Source organism: Nyctibius grandis, chromosome 3, assembly GCF_013368605.1.
Source record: "Nyctibius grandis isolate bNycGra1 chromosome 3, bNycGra1.pri, whole genome shotgun sequence".
NCBI lineage: Eukaryota > Metazoa > Chordata > Aves > Nyctibiiformes > Nyctibiidae > Nyctibius > Nyctibius grandis.
Window position 1 is genome coordinate 32,563,867 of NC_090660.1, and position 26,689 is coordinate 32,590,555.

Below are 26,689 nucleotides of genomic sequence, written 5' to 3' on the forward strand. Positions count from 1 at the left end.
GCTGTGCTGACCAGAAAACAGTGCTCTTTTTTCTGGAATGAGGTGATCAGTCAACCAAGACCAGAAATTAAGTACCAATTGGATATAGTGTAAAATGTGGGATTTTTTTCTGTCTCTGCAGATGGAAGTTTCTGATCTGACCTGGACTTGAGCAGCTCAGTATCTTGTGCTTAATTGCATCTCTATTAACATGAGAAAACTGGAGTGTGATATGAAATTAGTGTCCGTCATTCCTACTGTATAGATTGGTCCCATAGTTGCTATGGCTTGAGGATTGTCCTTGTAACCTCCAGAATGCTGCCTGTTGTCTTCCTTTTCCTTTTTCCAGATGTCTTTTTTTCTACCTACCCAATATTTTCCTGGCTCTTGCCTCAGGGTCAGCCAAGTGGTTTACAGTCAGTTCCTTGTCTATATGTGAGAGGGTCGCCTTCTGGTTCTTTGCAGCTTTTTTCCCCAGTAGCTGGGTACTATTCCAGAAAAAGGTATGGTTCCTACAATGGGACATTGAGTATTCAGAAATAACTGTCATCATACCCCAATAATAGCATCAGGACAGGCAATATTTTGAATTTTTCTTGTCTTGAGCTAGTCATTTGAGTGTTTCTGGATGAGAGACTAGGGGAAATAAAAGATTCTTACAAGTCTTTGCCCCTTCGCTTGGGTAGTATCCTGCTTGGCTGGACTTTTAACTGACTGTTTTAACAGTACGTTTCCTGCAGGCTGCTTAGAAATCATCATAGTCTTTTATTTAGTTGTTTGCTCTTCATAACTCATTGGTGGTTTTTGCTTCTGAGTACTAGCAGCGTACTGAAAACTTGAATATATTTCCCTTGATCTAAAGGAAATATATTAAGGGATAATTGTTATTGCTCTAAACCCCTCAACTATAATTACCTGTTTTCTCCATGAACTGGCAGCTCCTCTCTAACAGTTGGGTTAAAAGCCTATCATAACTAGCATTATGATGGCACTTTAATAGACACAAAGGTGGCAACAGATTCTGGCATCTCCTCTAGAGCTTTGTAGTCTTTCAAAAGGTTGCTGTTAAATATCCATACATCTTACATATGTTATTGGATGCTTTTGGTCCTAAGTGTAATTTAAAACCGAAACCAAAGTTTGGTTGTTTAATTATGCAGCAGTGCTCTTAAAATGCTCTAAACATGACTTTTAAGCTTTTCTGTCTTATCATTTTCATAAGAAAAGACAATATATTCTTGTAATGCATATGTCCAAATGGTACACCATGTGCTATAAATGAAGCGGTTTTTAAGCCACCCTAAGAAGAATGGAAATTTCAGAAGCACCTGAATGATAGAAATTTCTTGAGACTCACTTAACTTGCATATTTTGGGTTATATACATACAGTGTTACTCTCAGCAAGCTCACTCCAGAGCATAGAGTAAGGATACTTCCCATTTGTGAATAGCCTGAAGCACGTAAACCCAGGTGGATGGTGATTGTCTGGGAGAGAAATGGAGTAGGAATGAGCCTACGATGTGGGCTAAGAAGGACTTCCCAGCAGTTAAAATATTTGCCTCAGCCTTATTGGAAGAGTTACTCTTATAACTGACTTGAATTTGCCAAGAGGAATGTCTTTGAGTGAGGGCTGAGTAGGGCTTTTAGTGCTGTGCTACCTTTCTGACTCCCAGAGTTGCAGACTCTTAGCTATTGTTTTATTTTAGTACTCACAGGTGTGAGGAAAAGCTGTTCAGGTGGCACTGGCAGACACCTTCTTATTGGTAGAACCTCATCTGCAGACAACTGGAGACAGTAGCTTTGAGAAGTGTGAACTGATCCAAGCATTACAGTGGCCTGTTAATGCTTTAATCTTACACTCTGCGCAAGCCCTGTCAACACCAGGTAGTAGAGCCGAGTGTGTTTGTGTGTGCGTGTGCACATGAATCCTGCTGCCACCACTTGATTTGTGACTCCTTCAGGTCATTTGGTCTCCCAGCAGCAACTGTTTTGGAGAATGAGGAGCAGGATCAGGAGCTATGTGGAAGCTTGAGAATGGAGAGAGATCTGAGGTGTGCTTACAGACCTGGATTTCATAAGTAAACTGTCCCATGAGGCACTGAGCTTTTCTCAGGTGCCTGGGAAGTTTTCCAGGTTGTGATGAGCAGGACGACACCAACAGATTTCTATCCTGTGCTTGCAGGATGTCTCTCTGCATGTGCATATGTAAATGAATGCTACTGCAAATGCTGTCTCCTGTCTCTATTTGTCGAGGAACCACAAGGGTGACCTGGCTTCGTATGCTTTCTCTGTAGATAATGTGAGAATAGTGCTCTCTCTGAAATATCTGGCATTCATAAAACCTATTTCAAATGCAGAAGTATTTAGGAATAATTGGTGTACCTAAGAGCTTCCGCTTTATGTTCAGATCCAGCTATTCTCTGGGCGATTAGTACAAAACTACTGTAATGGCAGTTCACAAAACCATTTGGGGAACAGTTCCTTAAATTATATGGTAATTCATGTATGGGTCCTGCTTCAAGTGGATCAAAATAAATTCTGTGTTATTTAGAGAAGAGCTATGTTACAGTGGTGCACTGGGAGAAGATAAATGTTAGTATTCTGATTACCCTGGACCTTAGATGATCTAGGTGTAGGCTTAGACTATTCTTTATAGGCAGCATTCTGTGCCTTAGTTTCACATTTGTGATATACAGACTGTTCTTCCTTTCAGTTGTCCTAATTTTTTTGTCTGTACAGAATGCAGAGCAGATTTTGTTGCCATATGCTTGCGATTAAGGCATCAAAGGGCTTCTGCAAATAATATTTAGCTACTCTGGTTTACCTTTACCAAAAACTGAAATGCAGCTATCTCAGAGGAAAAGAAATGTTTTTGTCAGTGGGTCCTTCCAACTGTGTGGCATTGCTGTCAAGTGTTGAACAGCTGCTGTGTTTCAACTCAGAAATGGCTGGTGCCTGGATGAAGTGTGCATTTTAGTTGCCTGTAAAGAAAATAAGGCCTGGGAATGCTTTGGAATAGCATCTGCATGGAAATGTAAGCTGTTATTTTCTCATTCCCTCCTGCCTATGATACAGTGCTCCAAGCCTGCCTCTCAGTGTTGACCAGTGAGTATTTATGCTAATGTGCACACACACACACATATTCTAGAGAGTACATGGTTTTGATGTGGAAAGCAACATACATTCACTTTGGTTTTTATTAAATTGGCAAGCAGGCAGTTGACTTACAGGATGTGTTGTTGCTGCTAAAGTAATCTATTGAAGCACTAACTTCAAGGATCAAATCCTTTGCTAGACAGATTTATCATCAGCAGGAGTTAAGTGCCTGACATAAAGTTGAGTGCACTTAATGTTCCAAAACAGTAATTAACTGAATGGGAAAGGAGTAGAAAAAAGGGTCATTTGCTATCAATGTTAAGCTTCATGTAATGTAAAGTTTTACTTTACTTCCTAAATCTGCTCTGAAAGTTTCTTTTTGCTGCAAAACTGGAAAAGTTAGAGCAGATAGATACTAATTTAACATAGTATTTTTAATTCTTATTTTTATTTCTTTAATATATCAAGTTTCAATACCTCAATTTGTTCTAAAACACAGCACACAGCTTGTTAAAAAATACAAAATATTAACACAACATTAAATGACATGTCTCATTTCTGTTAAAACTTGTGTTGCAAATCTCACAGCAAGCTTCATCAGGCCTTCAGAGGCAACTTCTTGGAATGTCAGTATGGTTTCTCTTTACGTTAACTCTCATGGAAGATTTTTTCACTGACTCTGGAATCTCATTGACTTTGCTTACATGTTGTATTCTACAGCTGCTGGAAATGGGAATTTGTAAATTCATTTATTCTTTGCATGCTTGGGTTTTTTTTTTTGACTCCAAGCAGAATTAGTGTGTACAGTTTTATAAGAATCTGGGATAATGAACTATTTTCCCCTAGAAGTTTGTCCATGAGCGTATATACTTTCCTAATGTAAGAAATCTAACAATCTAACAATTCTGAGTTTATTCTGAAGCAGAATAAATACTGTTTGGTGTGGAATTGATAAATTATTGTTATTTAGGATGTTCAAACTACACTGCATTCACTTACTCAGAACCTGACACTTTGAATAATTATTTTGGAAGTGTATAGTTATTTTTCAGATGACTCTAGAATTCATCCCATGGTTATTACCTTTGTATTAGGTATGATACACATTTTCAGTGTTAAGTCAGGTTTGCTTTATGAGCGCTTGTTAAAAATAAAATAGCAAGGAGTTGTACATTGTATTTATTTTGTCAGAAATGATGCAAAATTAATACACTGGTGCATACAGCCTTTCAAGTCAGGATAGACATGCTATCACATTTCTAGTCTTCTAACAAACTGAGTCTTTGCTAACTCCAAGTTTTTCTGGAAGACATACTAACTGAAAACTCTCAGGACGACTTAATTTTTTACTTTTAATATTAATGGTATTTTCAAAGAGAGTGGAAAATCATTAGCATTAGTGGTTAGATAATTAGCATCACTTACTGCTTTTCAGTGAGGTAGATGTGCCTCTTGTTTCCCTGGTGGATAGAGGACACCATGCCTACTTTAACCTTTCCTCCTGCAAATATTTACGTGTGTGCAAAAATTCAAGTTGCTCTACTGCCTCTTCTGGAATGAATGTAGTCTTTAGGAAATGCACAAAGTATTGACGGATTTGGTTTAGATTTTACAGATTGAAGGGCTCATTCCAATGCCTATTCCACAGCTAGGGGAACTAGCCCAAATTAATTTGGGGAAATAGAACTTTTGCTAAAGATATTAGAATTGATGAGGGAAAAGTAAATTATTTTAAGGAATATGGGAAAATAGGGAAATTGTTAGCTGATAGATGTAAAACCTGTTATAGTCTGGATTTGGAGAGGGGGGGAAGGAAGGAAAGAGTTTAAATACATTACTACAGCCATGACTAGATGTAAAACATCTTTATGATTCAAGTGCACTCACAGTGTATATATTTACATATAACTGTGTCTTTTAATTTGGTCTCAATGTTACCAACTTGCTAAATAAATTGATGTATCTCCTCACTCTTCACTGCTGAAAGTAATTGAAACCAGAAATAGAACATCATGATGAATATGACAAGGAGGGAGAGAAGGTGCTTGTGTATATATCTCACATTCATAAAGGAAGGAAACCATTAGAATTGTAAATCTTTTGCATAATTGTGTTTGAAGATTTGTCACACGTTCAATTCTGAATTTCATTTAAATTAGTTTAAGAGGGATTTTCATTTTTACTTTGTAGTATACTATGACACAAACCACAAGATACCACTGGTTATACAGATAAATGAAGTTACAATGGAGATGTGCAGGCTCATCTACAATATACCTAATACATAATATTTCTAATTTCATTCAAATGACATTTTTGTTGTTGTTTAGGTCATATTGATGAAGCTGAGACTGTTGTTACTGTAAATCTTATGATATACCTTAAAGAAAAGAGAAAAAGGTTTGGGGTCATCCTTGAAAGAAGAATGAGCTCTATATTCTTATATTTGCTGAAGCATGCTCTGCAGTGCTCCTTTGAAACGTAAGGGTTGAGGAGGATTGCAGGAATAGATCTTTTAGGTGCAGGTGGGAAACGATTAGGAGTAAGAAAGCTGGCTAATACTTCTGCCTTTATGTTGCTGATGTGATTCAGCTCCAAATCTGTTCTAATTTAATATGTTTTGCACCAAAGAAGTGTATCTAGATATCAAGCCAGATTGTGGTGTGTGCTGCAATGATCTGCAAGGTTTATCTTGGAAGCTCTACGCATTCACAGCAGCAGCAAAGTGGGTACTGTGAAATGATTTCCACCCTTTTTACTTTAAGTAAACCTTGTCTTGCAAAATTCCCATAGCAGAGGACTTGCCAGGCTTTCTCTCCTTGTACTAAACAGGAGATGGTGCGGACATGAGTATCTGTGCACTGAACGCTTGACTACATACCAGAGGATTCTATGTGTTGAATTGTAAATCTTGCAAAGTTGGTACTTTTTAATGTCGCTCCCTACAAAGAGCTTTGTGTTCATACCTGATACATGATTCAGTCTCCTCGGGGGCTACAGACTCCAATAAGACTTAGCTTACTTGAATGTTTTCTTCTGTCTCTGGCACTATTCCTTCACTTTCTAAATTTTTCCCCTTGCAGTGTTCATTGTCTCTTTCAAAGAATGGCATTTTGCTGACTTAGAGTTTTGGTAACACTTCAAAGCTGTCTTAGAAATACTGGCTCTGGTCATATCTATAGGATAGTTTTTACTGTATTTCAGCTTGATATGTAGTCCTCTTTTCCTTATTGTTTAATAACTCTTGAAGCCTGTTGTAGTTTGGAATATATGTTAATTTTGGTGTAAACAAGAGATCACACATTTTTTCACTTTCTGATCTTAATTTTTCATGAGCTTTTCTGTGCAATTCTCTGTATATTGTTGGTGGATTTGTAGGAGGATAATCCTGTTGTCGCTAACATGCATGCATTCCCAGTGGTAGTAAAGTCAGTTTAGTACAGCGGATAAGCTGTCTGTCATATGCTTTAGAGGTGTTCACTTTGCAGGCTGTTTCGGTGCATAGTGAGACCTATGTTTGGAAGTAAAAAAAAAAAAAAAACCAAGAAAAAAGCTCAGCTATTATATCTTAGAATATAGCTTAGATGTTTGACCATTTCTAAAGCCGCAGAATGTTTAATTTGCAGCACTTCCACTAATATGCAGCAATAGTGTCTAAACGAAAGTAAACCACTGTGAATTAACTCTGAAATAGCAGAAGACTTGAACTTTTCAGTGTAAAATTACCTGTGGGTGGTTTAATGGTTGTTGATCAAGGATTTTATAAAAACCCTCTGCATTTAAGGTAGTCAGAGCAATATTTATGAAATTTAGCTTTGGTCTGAGAACATTCATTGCTGTTAGGTTATACATTAGGGTACACCGAACACAAGTGACAATACCAGTGCCAGGATCCACACTAGAATACTGCAGATTCTCACCACTGCGGCATTGTTCCTGCCTACAGAGAACTTTTTCTCAGAGGTATCTCGTTTTTATACGTAGCACTGAAAAATCTTGCTAAAATATCTTGATCATTTCCTAAGGAGTTTGCATAAAACTGTCTTATAAAATATTATTATGCTTATGGCAGTTTATTTGAAATGGATAGTGAATATTAATTCACAGTATTGTTTATTGATGTATTTTTTTATATTGGATTTTCTGAATTAATTGGAGACTGTCCATCTGATCTGACTAATCCTTCCAGTCCTTCCTTGCTTTTTGCTGAAAGTAGTGCAGAGGGAGCAAAAAGAATGCACCATACTGCTGGGGATGCTCTGGTAGTTGATCTTGGGCAATAAAGCACCATGCACCTATTTGTTTTACAAGAATCTCCTAGCTGTGGTACATCCAGGTTGAAGACATACTGGCTCTATTACAAATTTGATCACTCCTTGATGGCACAGCCACCCAGTTGCATGCCACTAAGCACCTGCTGCTTCTTTGCAGGGTGTGTCTGGCAGTGGTGAGTAGAAAAGTCACTGCTGTGTCCCTCATGTTTTTTGCATGAGGTCTCCCTGGATAGTCCAGCTGTCATAGTTGATGTAGGTAGAGCAAGGCTCTTGCTGCATTTAAAATTCTCTAGCACCAGTATTTGAGGGAGCCTTGTACATTAGGACTGTCTCTTGACAGGTAAAGAAGAAAGGCCTTAGAGGACAGCATGAACACTGTCTCCAGCTGTGCTCATGAGCATGCCCAGCTTACTCAGATCACACATACTTATTTAAGTGATTACAACCAATCCAGCTGGAGTCAACTTAACCCTCTCAGTTATTAGAAAGGTATATTAATTTAACCCTAGGTTACTTTTTGTCTTTAAGAAACACTAAATCCTCAACCTGTGACTTGCTTTTCTGCCAGTTCCATCTTTTTGTGGCTGATGTAGAATTTTGCCTCCTGAATTTTCAGTCACTAAGATGTTTGATCAAATAAATACTGGAGAACCAGGTGAAATGGGGAACATTTTAGACCACTGACCCGAAATGAGGAACATTTTAGACCATTGACCCATCAACACAAAATGGATGCAAATGACTGTTACAAGCAATGACAAAGCCAAATTTTCTATGTAAGAAAATCCTTATCCTTCATGGAGAACTAAGGGGTCCCGGAGCAGCTTTTTGTATGTGTCTGAGATTCAAAAGTAATAATATGCAGCAAATGCAGGTAAATAAGGAAACAGCATGTACATTTGCTTAATACGCGTGAACAGAGTGTTCTTTCAATCTAAGCACAAATACTACCTAATTTGGCTCATCTTTGCTGGCCTTCAAATTTCTAAATCACAGGTTGCAGAGGACCTTGTTAACCGGTTACACCTCAATGCCCACGCTGACAAACTGGTGAGAACATACAGTGCAGGCACAAAGAGGAAGCTCTCTATTGCTGTGGCTTTAGTTGGTAAACCCCAAATACTTTTACTGGTGAGTAAAGGTAATACTGTGCCTATGATAAACGGGTTACATTGAGTTTTGTTGTCTTGTATGTTGCTCTAAAGAAAATCAGGTAGTTTCCTGGTTGGTCGGGGAGTAATTGATACCTGGATGTACAACTGTCCTCTTTGTTCTGCTGTATGAACACTTCTTATTTTATTCTCCAGTGCTCAAAAAATAGGAAGTGAAGTTGTTTTTACTTTCCATTTTTTTATTCCCTTTTTTTTTTCCTTGGCGTAGTTGAGTGAGCAGAAAAAAAAAAGGCCCTTAAACACACACAAATGCAATTGTAACATCCCATGGCCCAAATGGATACGTACTTTTTTTTTTAAGATTTCTTTACGTAGAAGAAGAAAAAAATAATTTAATGTGAAATACATGAATGTTTTGTGTATTCTCCACTTTGCATGTAACATGAGAAAAATATATAAGAGCAATTCTACTGGCTTCCTTAAGAAGGAAGACTCTTATTTTAATTAGTAATTTGGACCTGGTGTTATTAATTATTGACCCATCTTTTTCAGGATATTCATATTCCCTGCTACATCATGCTTCATAAATGTGGCTAGTTCTTATATTTTTGTTGGATTCACAAATCACACAATCAAACTAATACTCCTGAATGATATTAATTTGAATTATTTATCAATCACATGTTGTTTTGGTGCTTGCATCCTACTGCTCATTTAGGCCTGAAACTAGCCTTTCCAGCTTAAACAATGCCTTTTGTATTGAAGATCAGGGAATTGCAAAGCTTTGGGAACTGCATCATTATGACACCACATTCTCTTTCTTATCATTGCCTGTTGTTTCACTAGAGAAGATTGGACATCCCTTTCTTAAGCCTTGTCTGGGAAGAGCTAAACCTGTTCAATAGTGGAATAAACCTTTCAGAACCATCAGAGGGAAGGAATATTCTTCCCATAGTTGGGGGGGAAACCCATGCTTCCAGTAACAGATTGCAGGCTAAGTAGAACTAGATAAAACTGGTGTTCTCACGGGGTTCATGTTTCAGAAGATCAGATACATTTTGCTGCTTCTAACTTCCTATCATTGCCTCATTTCTGAGCTGAATTATTTTATTTACATTTAATGCTTAAACTGACGCTAGTTCAGTTAGTAAAAGGAGGAGATGATCTTAAATCAGTGCTTTCTCCTGAGCTTAGAAAATGCTCCAACTGTTTTTTAATGTCTTTATGACAGCATGCTACTGCAAGTATCCATTTCAACCTACTTCTTGCTGCAGGGCACAGAATATTGCATATGTAATGACAAGAGGAAAGAAAAATATCTAAACATGTCAAATGCTTTAAAACATTTGGCTGGCTTTAGAGAGCTAGCAGATTTTAAAGGAGTTATTCAGCCTTTTAAGAGGCTTTTTTTTTGGTCTGAAAGGAAAGACACCAATGTAAACCATGGAATCTGCTTCTAGATCGCGTCCAGGATCATAGATATTAATTTAAGTAATAGTATGGGTTGCTTTATTTTAATTGCTTGTTACGTTTTCTTTGTTAGCTATCCATGGATAATAGAAGACTGAACTGAATTCTTTTTCATCTCTGCCATTGGTAGCTAAGCACCAAAATCAGCATCAAACTGGATGTTTTGTTTGCTTTGTTTCTTCAGAACCATGCTTCTAGGTTTCATCTGGGATTCCTTGCTGCAAATACATTGGCCAAGGCCATACCACCCTAATAGGTGCTGACACCCCTCATGAAATTCCATAGTATAAAAACCAATTGGCAGAGTTTCCTTCTCCCTAGTTTTGTAGTGACAGAGACTGGCTTTTGACAATCAAATATCATTCCTTCTGCTTCCATGAGTAGATGAAGTCAAAATTTGATTTAGTGAGGACAGAATGACTAGATAGGAAGGGGAAATGTAGTTTTTGTAGCTGCACTTCTTTCTCCATGAAAGCCGTGCAAGAGGGAAATGGGTTTGCCAGACGGTTTGCATTGGGCAGCACTGACTGGGTTGTTATTTAGTCCTGTGGATTCTCTCCACTGTGGGTGAGAATTCCTCTTGAAGGGACTCTGGGAGTAACTGCTGGAGGATGTTGAATCCAAACATACTATTCACATCTGGCTATGGGACGGGCAGTGCAGGCAGACAGGAGTTACAAGACTTCTTCTCTACTTGTTTGTGCTCATGGCAGATATGCACGTAGGGAAGAAACAGCCACCAAACCCTCCCAGAAATGAGGAAAAGCACCTGCAAATCTCTCCTATTAAAAAAGTGTGGGTGTGTATATATATAAAAAAATAAACATATATATGCATATTTATAAATAATATTATATAATATTATATAATGCATAAATATTATTTTTATATATAATTTTCTTTAATAAATGTGCCTTCTATAAATTTAGAAATTAAACTATAAGTGTTATAGCAAAAAACTGATCAGGGTGTCTTTTAAGTGACCTCCTGAAAAGGTAGCTTTTTTAGAGAAAAAGATATGATTTTGTTGAGAGTTTTGTTAATTCTTCATGCTGGGCTGGAGCTGTGGTATGTTTTTCCTGTGCTGTTGTATCGTCATTTTCATTTTTCCTGTAGGATGAGCCCAGCTCTGGAATGGATCCCTGCTCTAAACGCTACCTTTGGAAAACCATCCTGAAGGAAGTTCAGGATGGCTGTGCAGCTGTGCTGACATCCCACAGGTAAGACCCTTATCCCAGCAGCCAGAATATTCCTGTTCTCTCTCCTCACCTACTGTCAACTGAGAGCAGAAGAGCATATTCTGAAGGCATGTTCACCCTGGTGTGAAACGCAGAATATGTCTTGGTAATTTATGGCAATTCCTTCCTGCTCATGAAAATTGAACTTGCGTAAATCTTAAATATTTTCCATATTTCATTTTCAAGGATTAGAAAAAATGATACAGTGAATTCTTCCTTTTCTATGCTCTTTCTATTCAATGCTGCAGTGTCTCTTCTTGCTTGGAACAGCAGGTTATCCTCTTGCCGCTGCCCACTTTACAAATCCTTACAAAGGGAGGTGGGAGTGAAAAAACCTCTTCTGATTTTATTAAGAATTCTGTTTTGCATCAGCTATGAAAAGAGTTTACCATGGCATCCCAAAGACAGATGCCTCAACTGTTCTCTGTATGTACTACTAGAAACGGTAGGAGTGGCTCCGTCCTCTTAGAAGAGACTATGTACATTAAATATCTTGTCAGTTCTCTAGTATGGTCATTGGTATATCAGTTTAATGGAGGAAACATAAACAGTATTTTGTAACATCTATAGTAAAATGGAATAAATTAAATGCTCCCTTAGGGAATATACTATAGTATGTATAATTACATATAAAATGGCTTTAAGTGAGGAAGAGATCATGAAAACACGCCCAGAGAGGACAGAACTCATTAATTAAAACAGCAATGTTACATTTTGGCTAAATAGGGTTTGAAGCATAGATGAATCAATAAAAAAATGCACCAAAACTTCCCTCAATATTTTCTAGGTATTGTTAAATTTTTTTCAGATGTTCTCAAAGTGTATCTGTTGTCTCTGTATATGTGCATGCTACATTATTGATGAAAAAATGCTCTGAAAATTTTCTAGTATTCTGTTAATGGAAGCTGAATCTTGAAAATCACATACTTGTATTTGATCCCCAAGTGCTCACCAGCTCACTCATTTACGGAACACAAATTATGCACTGTGAATTTAGTTGAGGGATTTTCAGGAAACTGTGCTTTGACTTTTCAGTCCAGATTAAGAACCCTGAGTTGTCACACACTAGCTAAACAGGAGAGCGCTGTGGTCTCATTACTAATATGCTGTAAACAAACAAACAATCCATCAAATTGTTACTAATTACTCATTTAGCTCTACCAATGAATGACTTGAAGCAGATATAAGTACAGTGATAGTGTACACATTTCATTTCTAATTAATAATACATTGTTGTGCCAGGGTGGAGGAAGAAGAAAATATTTTATACTATTTATAGTATTTGCTGAAGGCCATTGGAGATTTATTTCAGATTCTTTCAAAGGCTACTGGTATAAGTAAAGGAATTTTTCTTATGAAGTGAAACTTCATGCATACCAGCAAGTAAGTACATAAGGTATTGACGTAGTTTCCTGTGCAAAAATTAGTTTTTGAGGTCTGTTTACTTAATTTTCAGAGACAATGCTTAACTTTGTTTTTGGAGGCGGGGGGAGGAGTGTGTTGTGTTAACTGTCTATACAGGTCTGAATTTCTGTTATTTTGCCACAGCTGGGGAATTTTATGCCAAGGGGAGCATTAGGAGTTACTGCACCCCAAAGAGACTCAGCTAACTTCCTGATTTGTGGGAAGTTGTATTCGCAAGCCCTCTCCCCATCTCTCACAAATATAGTGGTTTGGCAGTTCTCACCATAGCCCTGTCCTATTTTAAGGAAATTGTTCCTAGGAGGGTACTTAATTGCCATGCTTGTTCAGTAAAAGCACTTTAATTTGGACTGGCACATGGCTGAGGCACACAAGACAACTCTTTCTTAGTTATCTCAGAAGGGTTGGGGAGTGCATGCAGTGAATTGCAGGAAGATCAAAAAACTTTGAGTCCTCTTTGAGATGATGGATGTGTCCCAACTGATGTTCTATGTCTAAAGCAATGCTTTGGAAGAACTGCTCACACAATTCTGTATAATATGTAGAATGGCAGCCCTTCTGCCCAAAGGTTTACACGTAAAATTTATTATTTATCCTCTGAAGCAGTCACATCTAACAGGATCCTGCTTTTCTGTTCAGCTACATTTCCATGTCTTAAATTCTGTTTGGATTGTAGAGTTTTGCATCTTCTTCTATCCTGCAATCAGACTATTTTAAGGGTATGTACTATGTAAGAGGCAAGCTGAGCAAATTTACTTCATTATTCTCCCTCTATCCTTTAGCTCAGAATGACCACAAACAGATATTACAGTGAATAACAGAGTTCATGGCTCTCACACTCAGTGACATTTCTGAGACTGTCTATCAGGTGTTTGCTTGTAGTAAAAAAACCTTTGTATTGTGGCCAGAAATGTCCAATTAGTTCTGGAGTAAAAACATAAATTCTGAGTTAGGGCTCTCTTCTAACTGTCATGTGGTAATAACTTTTGGTATGTATTGACTAGGGTTAAAATTTGGACTGTTGCCTTTAAAGTCAAAGGTTTTGTGTACCCATTTTTGCAGCTGTCCAGATTCCTTCCACTTTAATTAAAGTTAGGTATAAATAATGTTCTCTATTTTCACTATTATTCTTTTAATCTTTTTTTTTCCACTTTATTTTGCAGTATGGAAGAATGTGAAGCCCTCTGCACACGGCTTGCTATTATGGTCAATGGAAGTTTCAAGTGTCTTGGTTCTCCCCAGCACATTAAAAACAGGTATTATATGTCAACATCAAACCTTCTGCAGCTGCATTCAATCTAAGAGCCGGGTAGACACTTTAATAGTGCCAAGGCATAAATACTTATGACTGCTAAGCACATCTTTCTTTCCTGCCATCACTGAAGTTAAAAAAGAGCCAATTAGGGTATCTGAGCAAGCTAAATTGACATATAGCGTTGCTAAAATGCTTTGTAGTCTGCACTGGTAATTGAAAGAGACAGATCTGTGTCTAAAAGGAAGCACTCTGCACTCAACTTGAGAAATATGTTGTGAGAATTCAACATGTTGAGATGAAATACAGTTTGGTTCCTTGTGAGGATTTCTTGTAACAGGAAGAAGCACTTTTAACAGATCAGCAGCCAGTAAGACAATGTATTTCGAACCATCTCTGCTTCCTACTGAATTCACTGGCAATTGCAGATATTTATGCTATGTTTTCTGCATCCTTTTCCTGGTGTGCATGAGCCTCTCTTCTGCTTGAACTCTGCTCATGAGTTAATTTAACATCTGTTAATGAGGATGTTTATTTAGAGGACAGGCTCCAACCATCACAAAGGAAACAGGATCAGAAGCTGAGGGGAAAGTTGCTGGAACTTATAGCTAGAACATTTACATTCAGTAATAAGTAGAATTTTTATGACACCCAGACAGTCAGCTGTGTAAAATGATACAGCTCATGTACAAGCAGCAAAGCTACACTGCTTTGTACTAGCTCAGCATTTAGCACTCTTAAGTGCAGATACATTTGACAATGTAAACAAGCTCTACAGAAATGTTTTGGAATTGCTGCCTGCTATGGTTATAGGGCAGAAGTTAACTGTGTCTCAGATAACTTCCTGTCCCTTGAGGGCACTTTTGGATTTCTGTCCTTCCTTTTGGCTAGAACTGTAGGCCCTTGTTTTGCAGCTACACTAGCACAATGGGCCTGGTTCACATTTACTTTAATAAGCTCTCTCCTTCTAAGGTTTTTTTCATCAAGACAAACTTTCAGCTAGAGACCTTACAAACTGGATGGTGAAAAAAACCTGAGATCTGCATCTGTATTTCTGATTGTTCTGTGTGATCATAGCCTTCTTTTCATGTTTGTGTACCTTTCAGAGATGTAGTTGTCTCAATTTCTGGAGGCATGAGAAGTCAATCTCTCTTCGGCAGTTTCTGCTTCTTTTGTATCTAGCTCTTTGTCTTTGTTATCCTGTCTCTTATTGCCAGATTTCACAGCATAGAGCGGCCCGTTGTCCCACTAGCTGGAGTACTTTAGCAGGAGTGCAGGGACCCTTTATTCCTTTTGTAGTGAGACAGACGTCTGTAGAGGACAATGCAGACCTTGGACAGGTGAAACTGCTTTTTGAAGATGTGCGTGTCCCCTAATAAGGAAAAATTGTATTACTTAGGCACTTCAGTTGCAGATAGATGTGGGTCTCCCCTTTTTATGTTTCAGATCCTGTGGAGTGAGTGCATGTCTGTCTTCTCAGCTTGACCTTGAGAGGGCAAAATCAGACACTGCACGAAGGCTAGTTTCACCTTTATCATCTCAGTGACTTTATCATTGTTTTGACACTCCTTTTGTTTCCTATAGCAGCATCTTTTCATCCACCTTCTTAGGAAGCAAGACATCATAAGTATACTCATAAGTACGCACCATATTCATATAAATAGGACAGTTATTTCTCAGTTTGCTGCACTATCTCTGTAGATAGACCTCTTTCAGATCACAGTAAGCAAATCAATGCAGAAGAATAAACTGTATGACATGCTGGAAGTATCTTCGAATTAATTCTGAGGATATAAAGACATTTACAGATCAGCCATTCAAGAATCAAGGCAGTGTGAGAGCCTCTTTTAAATTCTCCAAAGCAAGATCATGATAAGAACGTTTGGCAGTCATATTCGTAGCAATTATTTTAAATAGTTGTAACTTTTAAAAAAGCACACCTTCTCTATGTTAAGAATATTTCATACTATCAGCAGGTTTGTGTTCCTGGTATTGCCATGACAGTTCTTTAATGTATGTCCGTGGCATTCATGTGCACTGGATACCAATACTGCTGATGCTTTCCGCTGAAACTCTGTAGCTGAAACTGCACTAAGATTTTTTTTGTTTAAGGCAGGACTAAAATCCCTTTAGCTGCTAGCTTATTGATTTATTCTCCACATTTTCCACACTTATTGTTCAAGAACCTATTGAATTTTTCTAAAACTTTAGAACTTTCTATTAAGAAAAAATAGTCACTAACTTTATCGAAGGATTTAATTAAAATTGTACAGTTGTCTGAGTTTACTCTGACTGCCTAATTCATTTTCCTGGCTTCTGGGAGGAAAGCCACTGAAGAGAGCACACTCTTAAAACCTCATATACACACATCTGTTATAGCTTGCTTTTTTTTTAAAAAAAAAAAAAAAAGAAAAAACATACAGTAAAAACATTTTCTTGCTTTCTTTGGAAAAATTTTGATAAGTGCTGGGGAGAAGCCAAAGACTGTCCCTGTACTCCTATTATTTTGTTGCTTTCTCTACCTTCCAAACGTCCCTCCAGACAGAACTCCTGACTGTGGTTCTCTTTTCTTGCCAATACAGTGCTCCATCGTGAACCCCAGGATATCACACACCTAATAAATAAAGTAATTGTTAGGAAATTAAGAAACCCAGTACCTCTGTGTAATTCAGGTTCTGAACTTATTTGAAGACAATTTCCAGATATGCTACTATGTACCTTATGGAGGACTTCTGCATCTACATGAGATGGGAAAGGAGAAGAGAAGCAGGATTCTTTTACTTATTATTCCAAAGAAAACCAGTGAAATAATTAAGCTTTAAATTATTTTAATCTTTTCATTTTTCTCACTTTCTATTCCACCTGTGAACATCCTGAAAAACTTCCAGGACTTGAAAGAGTATTGAGTTACTCCTTCCTTCCCATTTTCCTTCCCTCCCTATGATTTAATAGCCCTATTATTCTCATTGCCATACAGAGCAAAACGTCTTTCCTTCTAAAGCAATAGATTGTAAGGATTTCTAAATCTGTCAGGAAACACCTACCGGCAGAAGAACACTTTCCTTAACAGCCACCTCTGCTGGTATGGTCACTAGTCAGTTCTATTTTTCAGTGTTTTCCTGCAATTAGCACTGTCTAGTCTATTTGTCCCTGGCACCATCTCACAGTAAAAACCCCATGACCTTATATTTTGTTTATCAAAACCGTTCCATGAAACAATGTAAGAGAAGGAAAGCATAAGCAAAACTGATTTTGCCGCATCTGATTTAATCTAAATTACTCGTACCATAAAAATTGTTTTTTGATGGTGCTTTTGTGTGCTGTGTGTGTGAATTAATTACTCTAGTAATATATGTATTTATATTAACAAGCAAAAATGATACTAAAATATATTAATGAGGATCACAGTTGTAGATTACCATGTTTTTTTCTGTTAGATTTTACAGCTTTTTTTTTTAATTTGCTCTTATTTATAAGCAGCTCTTGATATCCTTTAGTCTGTCTTCAATTTGTTTCTACAAATCAAATTGTACAAATATTTTAAAACTAAGTACAAGTGACCTGATCTAGCTTTGAAGACTGGAAGAAGGAAAGAAATCTAAACACTGTATGAACACTTAAACCAGAGAAAACTTCCATACGTCTTTTATTTATGATAGAATGAGTCCTGTATTGTAAGAAATAACAGTAGGACCACATTTTGGTATTACATTAGCATGTCTCAAGAATTTTTTTCCTCTTTTAAATGTAGTTACATCCACTAAAATGACATTTTTCTTCCCTTTCTGGTCATTCTGTCTGTCTTGATGGAAATCTTCAGAACTGTTTTATTTGCTTTTCCTTTAGTACCATTCCAGCCTGTAAAGTCTAGATTATGGTCACTTTTTTGATGGATGCATGATGAAGGCTTAATGGGTTTTCCTTGGGGCCCTGTTAAATTTGCTGCTTTGCTGTGTTGGGAAGTTTCAAGGATTCAGCTTTCTCTCTCACTACACTTTCAGCCCTTGGCAGATGTGAAAGACCACAATCTTGGACTGAATACAGCTTTGTCAGATGGCGGTACAAAATTCTGCTATGAAGGGTATGGGTGAGCTCCAGGAAGATGCTAATGTGAAGCATAAAAGCTTCATAGGGATATAAAAAGTGACACATGCTGCTTCTAATGTGTGAGACTTGGTTCATTTTTTCCAGCTCTTGTGCAAGCCTGTTACAAAATGCTCATCCAAAAATGTCTTCTAGTTACAAATGTAGGTGTTTGGGTTTTTGCTCCCAGCTGTTGAGCTCTGACTATATTTATCTATGTTTAAACAGATTTAAAGTATGTTCAAATGTTTCTCAGTAGAATAATAGGTGTTGGACTTCTTTAGAAAGGCCTTCTGTTACAGGTGGTAAATTTCTGAATAATGCCAAGAAAGGTGTTAGCTGGAAAGAACAAACTGAAGGGCAATTTCCAAAAAGTTAGCATCTTAGTCCTAGATGTGGTTTGTATGAGATAGATGTGTTAGCAGTTGTGCCTGTTAAAACCTAATTTCAGATGACTCCTGCCAACTGAGTCAATTACTCTAAATTGTGAATGGATTACATTTGAATGCTCTCTCCAGTATTCTCCATTATACTTAATGTTTTTTTAAAAATTCACAGAAGCATTTCCATGTTAGATACAGCTGGCCAGTCTGCTGGGAACAACATTTTGAATACTGTCCTTCATTCTAGGGCCATCTGGACAGAATTCTCATAGCTGAAAAACCCATACCAATTTTTCAAGTGCTGGCCACACATCAAGTCTTTGCTCAAATTTTATCAGCAAGCCATCTGATTAAATTACTCAACAATTAATCCATTTGTTATAGCAGAGCTAGAATGGAAAATGTGTTGGCAAGCTATTTACACTTTACCTTTTTTTTAAAAAAGGTTGATCAAGAATATTTTATTGCTTTTCTCAAACTCACACGTGTAGATTTCTCAAATGGAAAAGAGAGGATTAAGTTTAAAGATCTCATCAATGTTTTAGCCTTCAGTGGAAACAGAGTTATACTAACAGATATACTAGCAGCGAGTTTCTTACAGGACATAAAATGTGGAAGTGAATGTAATTTTTATTCCTGTTGACTAGAAAACAAGTTCCTTTTGTACATGAAAAATGTATTAAGGCAGTGGACGTGTATTCATGTAATATAACTATTAGTTTATCTTCCCAGAGGAAAGTTTGAAGAAAAGAGTTCTTACAGCATTAAAAACACACAGACTGAGAGTTTAGAAATGATCAGTGCCTTTGCACTCTCATAAAACTTTGTGCAACATTAATTCAGCCCTACTGTGCGTGTGTATTACAATGCTTTTTTTTTGTAATTTTGTACTATGTTTTCCACAGGACACTGCATTTTATCTGTGTACCTGTTCATTCAATGAAGAGCAGCTAATTAAGATTTCACATGCTCCTCTTTCCCTAGTATGTGATCTGTGTATTGTTTTTGCTAGACATTTTTCAAACCTGTCTCTAAATAGAGTATTATCAGCATTCATTGGAGCAATGCTTCATAAATATCAACATCTATGTTTTCCACTGTATTTCTGGAAAACTGGATTTGAAATAATTATTCCCATTTTATAGAGGACTAACTGAAGCATGATGCTAAAGTTACAAGGGTTTGGGTAGTCAATCTGAGCAGTTTATGGCTAAATAATCTGAGCAGTTTATGGCTAAATATTTTCCTTTTTTTTTAACATTGCATTCAAAGTACAATGCCTGTTAGCTTTGGCTGTAGTTGTGGGTGTTTCTGAAAACACTATGAATTCCTTCTGCAAACTGGAGCCCTAGGTCTCAAGGTAGGCCCTTAACAAGATAGGAAAGCAGTAGTGAAAATCATGGTCTGAGTGAGTTACCACAGATCACACAGCTGTACTGGGGTGGAAGGGTGGGATTCAGTTCCCCAGGGTCATACCAGAACTGTGAAGCACTTTCTTTCCTTTTCTCATCAATCTGCTATCTTATTTGCAACATTTTCTAGATGTTACAATAAATAAAGACACTTGTCTGAACAGGTACCTCCAGTATAGCTTGTAAGGCATACATGATAGGGATTTCATGAAGAGATGCTATGTGATGATGTAATTAAAGCTTATTATATAATGCAAATATACCAATGGTTTAAATTTTAATTTCACAGCTGGTCTCCATTCTAGCACTTTTTAACTTGAGAATTTGACCTTGAAGTGTTGATAAGGTCCCTTTAATAGACATTTTAGTGTGTAATATCCTGATTATTTTCTTTTTTTAATCTCACTTAAAAAAACAGTGATAGCAACACAATGATAATGTTACTACCTCCTGCTTTTTTCACTGTTGAGGCCCAGAAGGTATTTTGAGGAAACAGTTCTGGTCCTTGTAGGCTGTGCCATCAGCCTTGCACAGAATTATAGTGCTGCTGTTCCTGTTTCTCTGGGAATGTAATATATAAATAATACAAGAGTAACAGATCTCTGATACTTGCCTGTACGTGCAGACATACAAGCTTGAATACAGACAGATTTTGTGTGTGCACATGTATAAACAATAAACAAGTTTTTTTGAGAGTTTTACCACATATTTGGAAATCACAGCTAAGCACTTAAATGCCTGCCTTCAGAGAGCAAGGCAAAGTTGTACCTTGCATTGCTCATAACCTGAGGCTGTCACTGTTATAGCAATGATATTATTGAATACAGAAATGAACTTTAGATGGCTTGATATGAATGCCTGGAGTGTGTGTGAACAAATAGTGCATGTACAATATACTTGAACAAGTGTTACATATTGTTTTAATAACTGTTTTCCTGTTTTTAATGTTACCCTGGAAAAATCATAATCAATTAAAAAACGATGAAACAAAATCTATGAATAGCATATGGAAGACAGATTTTATAATTTATTTGTTATGTCTGTTGTTTTTTTTGCATCTAATCAAGTTTATCTGTTCAGCAACACTGAGGTTGTTCTGAATAATTGCAAAAGGAATTCTCATTTTGCAAGTGATAGTATATTTGCATTTGATTTTAGCATTTTTTGAAAACCAAAGCAACTATTTCAAATTTAATAACCTTTTTTCCTTCCTAGATACTGTCTTTACCTGCCACTTAATAGATGAAATAATTAAATTTATTGTGTCATTTAAAATTATCTTAAACTGTGAAGTATTTCAATTTTTGTTTATTTTTTCAATGTTTTTCAAAGTGTTCTGTTTTCAATCTTGTTCAAGTTTTGTTCTCTTTGTAAATTGTACTTGTGTCTAGGGCTGTTAAGGGGAATGACCTGAATCTGTATCCTGTGCTTCAGCAATCATACTGGAATAACTAAGTTAACTAGATGACACTTATTCACTTAGGGAAAGTAAAACCGTATCTGTCTGCAAATGAATGTAAAGCAAAGCAGAGAGGCAAACAGCCCAGTAACAAATTATTCCTCCTCTTTGATTTATGGCATATATTCTAAAAGATGCAGTTCCTCGCAGACATTAAGTGCCAATGTTGTCTCTATTATTTTTATTTTGTTATCCAATAATGTCATTTTGAAGTAGTCTTTTAATCAATTGGACTAGTGCATACATAAAGTATGCACATTATGTTTCCACCAGTAAACTTTCCAGGAGCTGTAATTTTTGGATGTATATGTATAGCACAACATTCTCCAGGAAATGTAATCTTGCATTAATGGAACAAAAGAATATGGATGATTAGATGCCTTTCTTATTCATCAAGGTCTAGGAAATAGGGCCATTTTCTTGATTTTCTGAGGTTACATTCAGCAACTTTGATTGGGGGAGAGAAGAGATGGTAAATGGGCTTTGAGAAGAGTGTGATTCAATGACCTGGTCATTCTGGACCTGTTGTAAGTTAAAACAGTGGTTTCTAGGTTTGGTTTTGTTCATTTGGGGACAAGCAAACTCTTAATGAAAACGCAGATTTTTTTTTTTTTTTAAGCAAATAGAAGGCTGCTGATAATGGACTTTCTTTTTCACCCTTCACAGAAAACAGGATTTCATGGGTCAAGCTTCAAAAAACACTTGGTTAGTACCCCTAGGGACCCTTTGTGACCAGCCAAGTGTTGGCTCAGCTGTGTGGCCACAAGGCATTCTGTTTCAGCAACTTCTCTTCTTGTCCCCATTCAAATCTCTGAACCAGGACCTCTGAGGAATGGGCAGAAGGGAACATTGAGAAGTTAGTATTACTTGATCTACCCCAAATGGCAACTCCTCTACTTGATATTTATAAAAATTTTCAGCCTTTGGGCAACTAAATCCACTTCCATTCCCATTGCAAGACTAGAAAGAGCACCAGGAAAGCGGCCAGGGGAGTTCCTCATCAATATAGATCTGATCTTTCTCTAATCTCTTATTCAACTCATGTTAAGTTCTGGCATCCAGCACATTCTGTGTCAATGAGTTGTACAGTTTCCCTATGTGCTGTAAGGAAAATTACTTCCTCTTACTGGTTTTGCATTGCCTTCCCTATAATTTAATTTGATGTCCCCTGTTCTTGCATGAGAAACATAGGAGAGTGAAGAATCATTCCTTAGTTACATTCCTTAGGCCAGTCATGATTCTGGGCTCTGTAAAAACACCTTTCTACCACCTCGTCATCTTTCTTTGATGCTGAAAAGCTTTAGCCTATTTAGTAATTCCTGATATGGAAATTGTTCCATTCCTTGCTGCCATTTTATGTTCCTTGTGTTCCCTTGTTATTTGAGCTGCTCAGCTAGCTTGAGGACCTATGTAATTAAAGGTGTGGAGTTCTTGGATGTGTTTTGTAGTCCTTGCTAAACTCATGCTTCTGCAGCTGATGCTGTTGTTAATACTCAAGTTAATTAGTTTACAGTCAGTCTGGGAATTTATATTTTAGTTCCAATCTCATGGTGGCATTTTAGTAGGAAAAGCACTCAATAAGTAGTACTCCCAGAACCGCTAAAGAGGTGAAACTCAAGTTTGACATTAGATTGACTGAGGGAGAAGAGGAAGGGATAGAGAGGAAAAAGATTTTTTTTTGTCAGAGTATGTGTTTTTTTGTGTGTGTGTGTATACACAAATAAAAATGCAGGTGTTGTTAAAGTAACGTGGTAGAAATTAGCAGTGGAAAATATCTTTGTTGAATAGCTTTGAAGAGATGGTGATTCTTTTGCAGCAGATGGCTGCTGAACAGGTGTGCTGGCTCAACTTATGCCATTTTAATGATAATGTTTCCCTCCTTAGATCTTGAACTGTCAGGTGCTAAAGATTTGGTCCTAACAGTGCTAATCAAACCAGATTGTGCTTTTCTCTGTAATTCCACTTTGGGTTTCTCAATTGTGAATCAGAGAGGAAAACAGAGTGAAAAAAATAGTCAACTCAGTTTCCATTGCCTCATTTCACTTCTGAAAGCAGCTTGCTGATTATAGCAAGGGGAAATGTTTATCGCTGATCAGCTTACTCTATATGGGGAGCTCTTGTACTAAAATGAATTATAAAATCAAGGTATAGAAGCATCATAATTTGACTAGCCAAAAGAAAAAAATCTTTTAAAGCTTTTTATTTATACGATGCTGGTGTTTATGCCATTCACAATTTAGAATTAAACCAAAGTTGCACACACTTCTCTGTCTTTGCTAATCAAAATTTTGATTCATTTTCTTTGGAAGCTTCATTGCATATGACAATTTCGTTGTATGAGACTGTTGAACATCTCCATAAGCCAGCATTTTTCAAACTGTAATTCAATGCTGACTGTGTGGAGATGCTAGAAAACTGATCAGAATCAATGATCTCTTGTAAAATCTTGCCTCAGGTTGGCTGTCAACTAAATTGAACACCCTTGTTAACTATATCCATCTTTGTAACATCTTTTTTTATTGTCACATGTACTTTTTCAGGGATGATGTTACGCATTTAAAACATTTAATTAGAGATCTCTTATGTGTTAGTAAATCATTGCAAAGCAAATCAGCCAGCCACTGCTTTGGATTCCACCTTATACTGGATATCTTTGGTGTAACAGCACTGTTCGTCTGTCAGGTCACACTGCACAGTGAATATTTGGCACCACCCTGCAGCTTGGACCTGGTAGGATTTAATTCATATAACATCCTTCAGGAACCAACAAACAGGACACTGCATCAGAAATATTTCTTCTTACTCTGTTTCAAGCAGTTCAGTGGTTGGATTTGACTGCAATAAAAAATAAACAAAAAACCCCAACCAAAGACCAAGAAACCCTGCAATAATTTATTTGTAATGGGGCTTTTCATACAGTGCAACTTTTTATGCAGAAGCTGCCACTGTCATACCTAAAGTGGAGCAACTATGGTTTCATTCTACACAAAGGAACACGATTATTGTCTGAGAAGATCCTTGGAAATTATATTTTGAATTCACGTGAAATTCTTAGTAGAATAAAATATACAGTCTAGAATTTTTCATTGTGGAAACTTGCCCTGCTCTGAAATCAATGAAGACTTTATTGCTTTATACCAACAGACGTTCTGATCCAACACAAAATGAAAGTTAAAACCCTTTCATTACTATACATGTGTTATGGATGAGGAACCTGTGGTGCTTCATGTGAAGTATTTTGCTGGGAGTCACTCAGACGGTGGTTAAACTGGACATGTGTCTCAGAATAGTCCTTTCTATTTTTTATTACATTTTGTTTGATATTTTGTAGCCTTTTTTTCTATATTGGAAAAGGGCAATATCATAGAGTGTGCTGTGATCCATGCCTTTGCTTTGATCACATGAAAATGTGCTTCACACCTGCAGATCCAATTAACCCAGCTGCTACCCTGAATCACAAGTTGTAAACAGAAAAGACACGGGAGAGGAGGATATGGGCACAAGGGAGTAATACAGAGGGTAGTCACTATAAACCAAAGAACTGGAGTAAAGGGTTTCCTGATGAGTAATCGTGGAGCTGGAGAACGAAGAAAAGGAAGTAATGCTGGAGTGAAGGGTGTGGGAGTGGTGGTCAGTGGGAAGTTGGAAGATGTTGGCAGGTTTCTGGGGGGAAAAGGGCAGTGGAGTTGGATCTCCTCATCCCTCTACCAGCTCTGCCTTTCCATTGCTCACCAGCAACAAGGAACAGCAGTGGCAGAGGAAAGCTCTTCTGACTTGGCTCCTGCTGCTCTTTTTTTTCCCTAGCAATTAACCAAGACTGTGAACCCAAAGGGAGGACGCATAGCTGCAAAGGAGGACTGGGAGGGGAGGGACACAGCAGCAGCCCCATGTCGCGCCGTCTCTCTGCTGAGCTTTGTCCTTGCACCTTGCTTGGGGAACTGGTGCAGCTGGTCCGAAGGCAGTGGGGTATCTCAATTGATTGTTCACAGTCAGTTACAGATTGATCTCCTCGTTCTCTCTTTCCCCCCTTCCCACTACTGCACTTGACTAGTCTTCGGTTTAAAGCTGGGCTGGCGATTAAACCTGCGGCAGATGCCCTCTGTTATCCCCCCCCTCCCCCCAGAGGGAAAGGGAAAAGGGAGAGAGACTTCTGGGTTGGAAAATTAAAACAGTTTTAATAAACTATAATAATGAAAAAAAAGTATAATAATAATAATAGAAATAATCAAATATATACAAATATATATACAAACCCAAGATTGAGCTCCCCTGAAGTCAGCCACGTCACCACCGGCACTGCAGGGCAGGCTCCGGGAAGGCCCAGCCTGGGCCTAGCGACGGTCGAGAGCTGGATTCAGGAACGCACGGATCGGGATCGGGGGCAGCAGGAAAACAGACGGAGTCCTCCCTGGACACCGGCCATAGCAGAAAGAGAGCGAGACCCTCGTGATCCCCCACCGTTATACCGAGAATGACGTGTATGGGATGGAATACCCTCGATGGTCAATTTTGGGTCACCTGCCCTGTCTGCTCCCCACTGCAGCTGCGACCCCCCTTCGGCTCTTCACTCGTAAGCAGTGAGGAATTCAGCAGTGACCTTGGTTTCTCTCAAGAACAAGTACAGCAAGAGCCTTTCTGCACAACATCCCTACCGGTGCCTCAGTGATAACTACAAACTTCGAGCGTTATCAGTCCTGGAAGCAGACACTGTCTGCAAAAACATGCAGTTAGTTTCAGAAAATGCAGTTACTTTGAGGAGACTTAGCTGAAAGTAAAAATCGCTGAAAGGAAAATCGGCCTGGTTTAGGACAAACCAGGACATTTCCATTGCTTAATCAATGTGCATAAGAATATGGTTGCCAAGTCAGTGTTTATGGGTTTATTGCAACTTCCACAACTAAATGTTGGTAGTGAGTAAAACTAATAAAAAATAATGTGCTGGTTAGATTGTCTGTACTTAACTTTTATCATATGTATGTTGAGAAAGAGAAGTTAATTTCCTAAATTATTCTGAGACAAATTGTGTGGCCATAGAGCTGAAGAAAATTCATTAGCTTTTCCATCTCCCTAGATGCCCCTATAGTTGCCTTTGTGTATCTGTAAAACACAGGTGTACTCACATTGCTGAAATATGCATATGAATGTACAGCCTTGTGAAAAGATTTGAAAAATAGTGCTACATCCCCATTTTTCTCATCAGCAAAGTTAAAGGATTTTTTTCTTCTGTGTTTGTGATTGGCAAACTTCATAGCGTTTGCTAACCATTCAAGCAATATAGCAATTAAGGCATAGTTTAGTTAACATGAGTTCAGGTACACTGGATAGTGAAACAACCTATAGTAATTAAAATGTAGACATAACACGCTTTTTGTTTCTGTTTGTTATAATTAATTTAACAACTTTCTCACTATTGTTCAATAGTATAATCCTAAAATCACAATGATAGTACAGTAGGCATACGTGATGTTATTTGGCATAATCATAGGAAAATCAATTGAAGCAAATGTT

The 26,689-nt window shown here is 37.6% G+C and overlaps 1 protein-coding gene across 1 annotated transcript in view; it reads left to right on the top strand.

The window, feature by feature from the left end:
• ABCA13 (ATP binding cassette subfamily A member 13) overlaps positions 1 to 26,689 on the top strand; it is a 209,456-nt gene that overhangs the window by 179,857 nt on the left and 2,910 nt on the right. The window contains exons 50-52 of the mRNA XM_068396499.1: positions 8,347 to 8,481; positions 11,049 to 11,152; positions 13,756 to 13,848. Of these exons, the coding sequence (XP_068252600.1) occupies positions 8,347 to 8,481; positions 11,049 to 11,152; positions 13,756 to 13,848 (332 nt within the window). The remainder of the gene's footprint in view (positions 1 to 8,346; positions 8,482 to 11,048; positions 11,153 to 13,755; positions 13,849 to 26,689) is intronic.